The sequence below is a fragment of the Solanum tuberosum genome, unplaced genomic scaffold (genome assembly GCF_000226075.1).
Source record: "Solanum tuberosum cultivar DM 1-3 516 R44 unplaced genomic scaffold, SolTub_3.0 scf00120, whole genome shotgun sequence".
Taxonomy (NCBI): domain Eukaryota; kingdom Viridiplantae; phylum Streptophyta; class Magnoliopsida; order Solanales; family Solanaceae; genus Solanum; species Solanum tuberosum.
In genome coordinates, this window is record NW_006239047.1 from 174,903 (window position 1) to 186,317 (window position 11,415).

The 11,415-nt window shown below is 30.7% G+C and overlaps 1 protein-coding gene and 1 long non-coding RNA gene across 2 annotated transcripts; one reads left to right on the plus strand and one right to left on the minus strand.

Moving 5' to 3' along the window:
• The first annotated feature begins 4,605 nt into the window (after positions 1-4,605).
• Positions 4,606-6,687, plus strand: LOC102587172 (uncharacterized). Its single transcript, XR_367511.2, has 3 exons — positions 4,606-4,784; positions 6,171-6,409; positions 6,492-6,687. It is a non-coding gene; the product is annotated as an uncharacterized lncRNA (long non-coding RNA).
• Positions 6,688-9,201: 2,514 nt separating this feature from the next.
• LOC102587391 (protein COFACTOR ASSEMBLY OF COMPLEX C SUBUNIT B CCB3, chloroplastic) lies at positions 9,202-11,113 on the minus strand. Its single transcript, XM_006350298.2, has 3 exons — positions 10,999-11,113; positions 10,885-10,919; positions 9,202-9,946 (listed from the first exon to the last, which is right to left on the minus strand). The coding sequence occupies exons 1-3, from the start codon at positions 11,039-11,041 to the stop codon at positions 9,446-9,448; spliced, it is 579 nt and encodes a 192-aa protein (XP_006350360.1). The 5' UTR covers positions 11,042-11,113; the 3' UTR covers positions 9,202-9,445.
• Between the last annotated feature and the right edge of the window lie 302 nt (positions 11,114-11,415).

Below are 11,415 nucleotides of genomic sequence, written 5' to 3' on the forward strand. Positions count from 1 at the left end.
TATATATAAAAAGAAATAAAAACAACAAATGTATATAGGAAACAGTAAAGTTTCCAATTAAAAAATAAAAAATAAATTAATAGGGTAAATATGTAATCTATCATTTTAATACATGTATAACTAATACCCACATAACTTATTCCACCTTCTACCCTGCATAACTTTATACATAGATTCCCTCATAAGTTATGTTGGTATTAATTATGTAGGACTACAAAAATGCAACCAAACACCGTATAAATTAATACATGAATAACTTTTATACAGCATTTAAATTCTTACCAACCAAACGTGGTATAAGTTATGCTGACTTTTATACCTAATACAAAACTTCTACCAAACACAGTAAAGCTAATGCAACTTTTTATACATGAATAAGATGTCTCTTATACAGTAACCAAACGACCCCTTAGTTAATAAGCCATGTCAGCCGCTTGAACTATCTATCATGTGTAAGTACCTTTAAAAATTTACTGCAATTCATGGCCACCGGCCACTTTCTCACTTTTAATTTACTAGACACAAGTGCCTATGTCATATAGTATTTGTTATTTTTTTGGTCTCAATATAAAAAAAATTTAGATAGTCAATTAAAATTTAATATAATTTTTAAATATTTTAAATTGTTAATTATTATATTTTTTAAATAATATTTGTTATTTTTCTTGTCCCCAATATATGTAACACAAATAAAATTACAAGAATCAATTAAATATTGTTAATTATTGAAATTTACAATACTTTTTAAATAGTTTTCAAATTAAATAGTACATGTTATCCGATACATAGTCTCTTATACCATCTCAAACTCACCTCCATTATTTACAGAGTTGGCTTCTTCTCCATTTCACTTTCGCAGAGATTTGTAAGTCTATTTGGAGTAACCATTTATGGAGAATCGACTAAGATATCTCCCAAACTCCGTTGCTAGATTTTAATTCTCTTTTCCTGATGGTCGGTATTCGATCTTATCTCTCTCTCTCTTTTCAACCTGATTTAAGAACTCATGGACTTGAGTTTTGAAATTTCAATTCACCTTAGTTTTTTCCCTATAAATAACAGGCTCTTGCATTCGTTTTGGAGCAACTCTACACAAAAAAAAGAAGAAGAAGCATTCTCTTAGAAATATCCAACTTTTCCATGGATTTTTGTGTGTTGGTCAAGTTCGGAAACTCCAGTTCGAAACAGGTGAAAAATCTACTTATTTCGCTGTTCGTTCATGTTATTAGATTCCATTTATGTTATAATAGTTCTTGAGGTCCATAATTCATTGTTTCAGTTCCTCTGTTTTTCTTTTTTCTCCTTACTCATAATATGTAATAAAAGTTATGTCTAAATGATTGATATTAAGTAATGTCAAATTTTGTGTTTGAGACATACATGAACTTGTTGAAAATGTTTCAAACCTGGCACATATTTTTCTTAGTATAAATTGATGTTCGTTCTGTCTCTTTCTATTATTAGTTAACTTTTGTGTATTTTCTTTGTTTTGGCTTTAAATAATAGCAATTTATACGTGTAAATTTAAAGTAATATGGCGCAAAGTTTTCACAACTTATTTAACCCTTAACTATGAATGGATTTGAATTTATCTTATGCTTGGAAAATATGTACGTGTGGTTTAGCTCCTTTGAGTCGGTGTGAAGTTCATTAGTTGCAAAAGGTGTGTATTTTCTTCATAGCTTCCATATTTTTTTGGAAGTCAAGATTGTTATCTTTGCCTATATGTATTCTTGTTCAATATTATCTAAAGTTAAATCACAGTTACAAATCTCTTTTTCATTTCTCTATTATACATGTACACTCGGGAGCGCGTTTGGAGTTGCAATATGACTCCACCTCTATCCAAATTAGAGAAGCGACCAATCTTGCATTTAGCTCGTGTCTAGAATGATTTACTCATTCCAAAAGAAAATCTCGCACTTCCTCCTTATCTCGAAACTTTACATTTTTTATGCATACATATGTGTTGGTTGTTATCTGTGACTAACGTTTTATACTTTTTTTTGGCACCTATATTTATGTTTTGTTTCAATTTATGTTTGAAATTATGCAAACTAACTAAGAACTTTAGCAAATCTAGTTGCTCACCTTCCCCTCCTTTAGATACTGGGTTTTAATATATTAATTTCTCTTAGAATAATGACCTTTAAATTAAGTTTGTTTTGTTGCTTAACTCGTTTGTTAGTTTGAGAAAACTTTATTTTGCAAAGAAGTTGGACCCTTTTTATGATGGATATGTATCAACCCTTAAACCCTACTTTTTGATAAACTAAGGTCTTTAAAATATAACTTTTCTAATACTTTCCATAAACTTTTTTTAAGGTTAAAAACAAAAAGTGTAAGTTTTTGAACTCTACAGTGAAGCATTTTTTAAGAATTTTAAAGGGACAGTTTGTATGTCTTTTGTTTACTTTTTGGGAATTTTGAGTAGGCAAATTTGAAGATAAAAGGCTTTCAATTGATTAATAACTTAAATTTTTTATCAAGGCAAAATATATTTTTCGATATCTTTAGCTTTAAGATTTCCTCATTAATTCAATTTCATAAAAAAATAAAAATTCTTAAACAAAAGCATTTGACTTGGCCACTTATTTTGAAAGTAACAAATTATGCATATTTCATTCAAACTCCTTTTTCTTGTTAAAAATCAAGTTTAAACTAATTTAAAACCTCTAAAGTTAGATAGGTGTTTTATTTCTTTTTTCGAATCTTTATCAGTTAACTACTTCTTAGGTTGTAAAGAGACAACAATATGGGTAATCAAATACGCATCATGCAATTTATTTTTGAAATTTTTGGTTAGTTAATTTCACTTTAATTTTATTGAATAATTTTCTAATTAATTAATTTTTGATTGAGCTTTTCTTCTCAGTTTTTTCTCTGTGGCTAATTAACAGGAAATATTGCTCCTCTTTTTCTATACATGGTACCAATGTAAGCATAATTTCAACAACACTTCTTAGCAGTGGTGTACGTAGAATTTTTTCTAAGCGGTGTCATTATTAAAGGGATAAGAATGGCTCAAGGAGAAAATCAATGAAGGTTTTGCTTCAGGCCTCCGTAATGAAGATATTCTTTTCGAAATAAAATAGAATAAATGGGCAAAGCCCAAAAATAAAAAAATAAAAAAATAATATATATATATATATATAAAAGAAATAAAAGATATACAAACGTGATAAATAAAATTAAGTGAATCTAACGTAAATTGATTAACTAAAAGATAAGAAATTATAATATTTAGTATATACTTTCAAATTGACTAAAATTAATTCTTAAATCTTTCCTTACTTCAATCTATATATAATTAAATAAAACCAAAACATTGACAACTTCTATGATAATTTTTATTTCCGTAAATTTGATAATCATTTTAAAAGAAATATTTTACGTAATATGATAAAAAATAAAATAAAAAATCTTGGTTCGGTTGTTAACTTTCTCCTTTTATCTTCACTTATTTGGCAACAACATTGTTAACTTTCCCCTTTTAGAGCTTGTTTGACATTGGTGTTGGGAGCTTAAAAGTAGTTTATTTTGAGAAAAAAAGCTTCTTTTTTTTTTTTTGAAAAATTAGGTATTTGGCAAACTGTAAAATTATTTTTAAATAGAAGCAAAAGTAATTTTTCTGCAGTTTGAAAGAAACTTAAAATTTCTGTTTCTTAAAGAAAGCAGAATGTAACGACCCTCTTAGTCGTTTTATGAATTTTACCCATTTTTCTAAATTTAGCCCTTTTAGTAGCTTTTATAAATAATTTATGACTTGTGAGAATGAGTGATGTAATTTTCAGATTTAATAAAGGAGTATTTTTATTGCAAATAATAATGGAATTTTTTTAAAAAAAAAGAATAAATAGGCAAAGCCCAAAATAAAAATATATATAAAAAAAGAAATAAAAAATATACAAACGTGACAAATAAAATTAAGTGACTTTTTCGAATCTAAACGTAAAGGACAATTTTTTATCTTTCTTAACTGAATATCATAATCCACTGCTATTTTAATTCAATAATTAATTTATGAAACAAGTTGTTAGATAAAATAATCCAGCGATGAAATTCATAACTAATTTCATTATTTTTTGTGCGAAATACTACCTTCGTCCATTTTAGTTGTTGTAGTTTTCTTTTTAGAGTCAAATTATAAAAATATTGACTAACAATTTACAATGTATTTTTCATCATATTAATATGCTTTATAGTATTTTTCGTATAGATTTTGAATATCTAAATTTTTTGTTTAAAATATTGAATTAATGTAATCTAATTTAACTTTGAAAATCAATCTAATTAACTTTTGAAAAAGGCAATATGACAAATAAAAGTGGACGGAGGGAGTAAGATTTATCAAGCATTAATATGCGGGGCACCAATTGTGAATAATTTTTATTAATTAATGATTTTATACTTGGCAGATCTCAACAGGTATTGGCTTGGGTCTAGGAATAGTTTAATTTAATTTTATACAAATATGTCAATAATGGTCAGATATCAACAAGATATATATATGTATAATTGAAGATGAACATTTATAACTTTCTACTATATTAGAAGCATGCATGTCTGCTTATGGTTATTTTTTAATTTACGAAGGGCATTTTTGTCATTTCAGTCATACCCTTGCTTCCATCTTTACTCCACGTGGTAATGTAGTCACAGCTTCACTGCACGTGGCATTCATGCCAGCTCAATCTTAATGCTCTCATCTATCCATTGATGAAGAGGAAGATAGAAGTTTCTGCCTTACGCTTCCCATCTCTCAGTGCAACTTCAATTTTCAGGTAATTTGTTGCTTCTCTCTTCAATTTTTGGCTACGATTTCTTACTTCTTCGGATGCTTTCACCTCCATTGTGTTTTGGTTTTAATTTTTTTCGATTTAGTTTTATATATATTGTGATAATTTTCTATGGTTTCATCTAATCTCTCAATTAATAATAGTTTTCATGTTCAAGTTTTATGTGCTAATGATTCTATGGCTATAGAGATTTTTGTGGGCTACTATGCACGGCATGGGTACAATACTTTACGTTGTTGTGATCAGATCTTCTCAATTCTGCTTTTGTGTTTCTCGATATGTATCTCCTTCATTTTCTGATTACGTGTTCTATTTAGTGATTGTTGTGCTTTTGGGTCTGATTGTTTGGGTTGGAGTTCTCTTTATGTGTTCATTAATATTTCTGTGTTTAAAGAGAAAAGTATACTTATCGTCCTTAAATTTTGTTGATTTTCTATGTGCGAAAAAACGAAATCATGTGATTTCATTTTTGCTTATATTTGCTAATTGATTGTTTGGAGTTCTATGTGATTTAGGGGAAAAGAAATTATGAGGTTAGTTTTTTAATTCGTAATTTCCGTTATATTCTCTGTTGGTTTAGGGAAAACAAGCATGTTACTTTTGCATATTTCTTATTTAAAGTCAACTATTGCTCTCTAGCTGTTTGTAAAAATTCTCCAATAAATTGATGTCTTATCCGGTGTTTCCGATTCAATGAGAAAGATTCCGGAAGAAAGTTTGAAATTCTAAACACGAGCCTTAAACATAGCATAAAAATGAAGTTGTAATCTTGCCTAAAAACGTCATGAATAACAAATTTGCCTCTTGTTTCTGCTGAGAATTGGCATTTATTAGAAGTTAGGACCCTTCTGTGGGTAGAATTTGACATAAATCTATTGCGCCAATATCCTTGCAAATGTTCTCTACCGTAATTTTAGTTTTTCGCTTCAATTTCCTCTTAATTTGCGAGTTGTTGTAGTGCATGCTCTGTTTGTTTCCATTGAATTATTGGGACTTATGGAGTGACTCCTGCAATTTGTTGTTTCGTTAGCAGCTTTAGTTTTTATTATCGCCTAGCTTGAATCTCAACGTCAACATTTATTTACTATTTATTCACACTTATGCATTGTAATTCTTCCTCGGTTATGATTAAAATTAAGGACCTATATGCTATCCTTCCCTTTTCTTTCTATTATCTCAGGTTTGTTGTACTAACTTTTTGCGGGTTACAAGATCCAAAACTATTACAATATGTGTTCTTGACTTCTATATTACAGCTTGTTTTTTTTCTTCTTTTGGACTTTTTCCTCTTTTGGATGCTCTGCACGATATGATTTGGGCTTATGGAAAATGATACTCCTATGGTTTTTGAATACATTTTCATGTCACCAGCCAACTATCAACAACGATTGGAAGTGTTCTCTGTCAATTCTCAAACTTGGCTTTGAACAACTTTCACACAGCAGACCTAATAGCTCCAAGCCTCCGACCAATTTTAAATAGGATCTACTCCTAATTGTGCTTGATCATATATTCCTTCAAAATCCGTGGCTGAAATGATGAAACATTCACTGCCTTTTGAACAAAGTTGAACAAGAATATGCACAATGTCGATGCTTTAACCAGATAAGGTACGCCACAGCTAATCATACATACTTCATTCTTACTACACACTACATCCATAAATTACAACACTTCTCCTCTCAACTACAGCGTGACAACAAGATGACTGCCACCATCATCTGTTTTGCAATCTGTGGAAATCAGCCTCCGTTAAAAAAATGTAATTATGGAAATAATATGCATACAACACATAGGCAGCACAATCGTCTTAAATATAATATATAAGCAACATATGTGTATATATGAGCAGCCTTTAACTAATTTGCCGCCTATTGTATTTGTGACATTTATCGTCTAATATATATCACGGGCAACGCGTCTAGTCAAATATTTATAAATATTAGTATTACATATCTATTTTATTTTGTGGAGAAATTTTTCTTTTGAGCTTTACATGTCAATTCATACTTGTGTGTGTAATATAAAAAGTCCTTTTGTGTCAACATATTTCTTTAAACTTTCAATTCTTTCCACACTATAAATAATGAAATTCACATAGAAAAGAATAATAATTCAGACTGGAAAAATATTATAACAATCGTACTATTTTATTTCAAATATTGTTATATGTCGTAGTTTTACTTTCAATAAAAGAAAAATCACTTTTTAAGTCAAAAATATTTCTACTGATTAAGTAATAATACTCCAAAAGAGACGACAATTATTTATTTTAAAAAAATTAAAACTTAATTTAAAATAGATTTTAACAAATAAATCTTTTTTTAAAATAGCCAAAATAATTAATTAAGTGGTAGAAAATAGACAAAACATAAATGAATTTATTAATGGAATAAATTGACATAAATGAATTGGTTTTTCTATGGGAAATTCAACTAAGCTAAACAAATATAATGTTAAGAGTTAAAAAAAGGGGGGGGGGGGGGGGGTTTGAAAATAGCCACTATAATAAATTTAATTATGCTTCATAACTATAGTTTGCATATTTATGGATCGTAGTTACAGTTTAAGCTGCCTCGTTTGTATAATTCAAGGGTACATTTGTATAATTCAGTTATTATTGTATAAACTCAAAAAAATGAATTTATACCATTACAAACATCAGAAGTGTAAACAATTATACAAATTATATTATAAAAATCCAAATTATACAAAAGTTATACAAATTACTCCCTCTGTCCACTTTTAATTGTCATGATGCGCTTTTCGAAAGTCAATTTGACTAATTTTTAAAGTTAAATTAGATTACATTAATTCAATATTTTAACAAAAAAAATTAGATATTCAAAAATTATACGAAAAGTACTATAAATTTTAATTTTTTTGCATATCAATATGATGAAAAAATACATCCTAGAATATTAGTCAAAGTTATTATCGTTTGAATTTGAAAAAGGAAACTATGGAAATTAAAAGTGGACGGAGGTAGTATATTATACAAATTCCGAATTATACAAAACTAAAAAGCTAAGCTGCGTAATTATAGCTAAAAGTAGGTCGCGAATTGTAATTAAGACAAACTATAGATATGTTAACTAATTAACTAGTATATGTTTGCTTGCACACATAATTTTCCTAAAAAAAATAATATCATATAGATAAGGGAACTTTAAAAAACAGCAAACATTATGTAATACCTGGTCTTGGAAAGAGCTAATTTTAGAAAAAACTAAATTTGGAAAGAGTTAAATTGAGGTTTGTTCAAGTTACTCTTACATTTTGAGTTTTGGGTCAACTTCAAACGACCATAACTTTCACTACGGGATGAGTTAGATGGCCCATAAGGTATCAAAGATCTTTGAGTCCTCTTTCCAACACCCCTGAGTTTGCTAAATTTCGAGTTCAGATGAGGGAGATATGCCCGTTTGAGTGCGGGGTGGGTCCTTTTTCTATCTTATGCGTTCGGGGACGGCCCCTCATGGATGCTATCTATTCTAATTCGAACTTGTTGGATGCCAACTCAGCCCTTCGACTTAGTGCGTCGGCAAATTGGTCCTCCCAGGCTTGTACTCAAAGACCATGTTGAACCCTGCATAACATGTCTAGTTAAGGGAATTCATCTGTTTTAAGGAGAGGTGTTTTGGTCTTTTCCTTACCCAACTAGCCTAGCTCGTTTTTTGTTAATCCTTTAGGCACCTAACTGTTTGGAATCAATTTTAGTCATTCCAAAAAGCGCTTACGGTTTTGAGAGGAGTTCAAGAGGAGAAAAGAAGAACGTTCAAGACTCTCGCGAGCTTTGAGGATTTTCGCCAAAAAATTGATTCTTTCGAGATATGTAAGTTTTCATAGTGATGGATTAGTTCACCCTCACGCCAATCATGAGTTTCCTTATTGAATTTGTCCATGAGATTTCGTGTATTGAGTTCTTGATGAGTTTTCTTGAGATTTTGTTCTTCATTCGTTATTAATGGAGTTTGATGAGTTCTTGAGGTGAGGGTTGTTCTTGAGGAATTTTGAGTAGATTTTTGTTTACTTGTGTTGGGTTAATGAATCTAAGAGAGTTTGGAAGAAATCAATCATTAGAGTGAAGGACATATATGTTCTAATTTTTGGACGACAGGGGAACCAATGTTTCAAAAGTATGACGAAGGGTATCTGCATACCATTTACCATAGTTCAGGGATATATTTGTCTTTTTTCCTTTATTTTTTAAAGGGATGGAGGGGAAGAGGAGGTTTCTCTCTTTTGTAACAATAAAACTTCTCCCCTTCAAAACAGATTCTACCAAGACCTCACACTTTTCCATCCTCCATACCACAGATAACATATACATAGAAGATAACTCACACTTTTTCATCCTCCATACCACAGATATCATATTCACATTCACATACATAGAAGATAATTCAAAGGGACAAGGGATCTTTTATAAAAATATGTTGTATGTGCTCAGGAAATTGTAAAAATTGTATGGATGAACCACAAGCTGCACTGACTCCAATTATACAAAATAGGGATCCTAGTAGTTAACTTTCATCTGGACAGATTTTATGTGCAATTGAACAACTACAAGACAAAAGGATTTCTTTCTCTATATTCCAGAAAATTCTAAAGGAGAGAAGAACTTTTGTAAAATGCAGCAGGAGCTAAACCTGTTTTTGAGAAAGGAGGACAAGCAGCCCTTGAGGGCCTAGTAAAATCTCATTAAGGAAACTGACTAATCCAAACCAAACGACAGGGGTCACGTCAACTCCAGCGAGCGGAGGAATCAATTTTCGTGTTGTGACAAGAAAGGGCTCTGTGGGTGCATAAGCTATGACATAAGGGAACTTGCCAACTGGAAGCTTAGGATACCAGGACATGACTATTCTCAAAATGAACAGAAAGGCAAATGCTGATAGGAAGGGGCCAAGAAAGCTGATTGCCAGTTTTGCTGTGCCAGGGTCTAAATCTAACAGCACCAATCTTTGCATCAGTGGTGATGAAGCATGTGAGGTATCAATCGCACCGCTTTTCAAGACTTTAATAACCTCTTCTGAACTGAGAGGACTTGTTGGAATGTTTCCATTTGACTGAACGCCGTCCAGAAAAGAACATGCTCTTAACCTTTGTATATCTCTTCTTCTCACGGGTATTAGGGAGTTTCCCTGCAAAGTTGATGAACTTTGGAAAAGTTAGCAAATCACAGAAATAATAATGAAACCTAAGATAATTGGCAATGTTTCTGAATAGAGATGTATCACTATCTTTTCTTCTTATTCTATTGGAGAGCAATAGAAATTACATGTGATCAAGTCTTGCCTCAATTTAGACTAAACCCTGTTGGAAGCAGTGGCGGAGCTAGGATTTTTAATAAGGGGTTCAAATCTGAAAAATAAACACACCAACTAACCGAAGGAGGTTCAACATCTATTATATATCATAAAAACTAATTTTAACCATGTATATATAGTAATATTTTTCGCCGAAGGGGGATTCGGATGAACCCCTAACAGAAGGCTGGCTCCGCCCCTGGTTGGAAGTTACTGATGGTGTTGTAGAAATAATACTGTTTCATAATTCCATGATAGAGCTATCGACTTGGAACAAATTCAAGTTCACAAATAGCAGTCAAGGGAAAAGGACACGAATTTCTGAACATTAAAATGAAAAATTACCTTGAGAAAGTAAGTTGAAGTAAGATATGATACTTTCTGATTATTCCATTTCAATGTGGAACAAAATTGAAGAAGAATTTGGAACACTTTAAGATGCAGAATTGCCTAAGTGGATAGACAGTAAATTCAAGGTAGATATATGATACTATCCCTATCTCTACTTGCAAGCATACTGTCCATCAGTGGCGGAGCCAGAATATTTATGAAGGGGTGCCAAAATATAAAGTAAAAATGTATAAGCCCTGCTATCAGGATAGAGAACATACAGCCTCAAGCAATTTTTGCAACTCCTTAACCATTAAACTAAACCTTCAACTTGTATCAAGAAAGCGGAACAAACTACATAGCCAAAGACCTCAAAGGGGTTTTGGATTGAGCCATTTTACCCTATTTTGCTGAAATTATAGAGAGAGAGGGGATGAACTTACATTGGTATGTGAGTGTAACAAAGCAATTGGGTATCCTAAATCAAAGATTCAAGAGTAAGTAGAAAGAGGTAATAAACGAAAAATCTCAAAAAAAGAAGAAGAAGGGGTGATTACCATTCGATAGAGGTGGCCTGCAAATAAGGGAAGATATAGCCATTTCTCTCTCTCTCTCTCTCTGAGAAGCTCTTCAGGATATGAGAATGATATTAGACACACAAATTTCTATATCCTCAACTTGGTCCCTGCCCTTTTCAAAACTTCCATTGCATCCTTCACATTTAATTGACACTTTTTATTTAATTTTTAATAGTTCAAAGGACATTTTTTTTGTTTAAATATCACAACTTACCTAAAAAAAGGTAGATTAATTTAATTGAGAAGAAATATTTTGAATGTTCTATGATTTACTTTCAAATTAGTAAAATTTTAAAATTTACTTTTATAGTAGCTAGTAAAATCTTGTTTAAATTTTTCTCCCAAAAAAAGTAAATTCTTGAAATTTATTTTGAAATAGTAAAAAACATGACATCT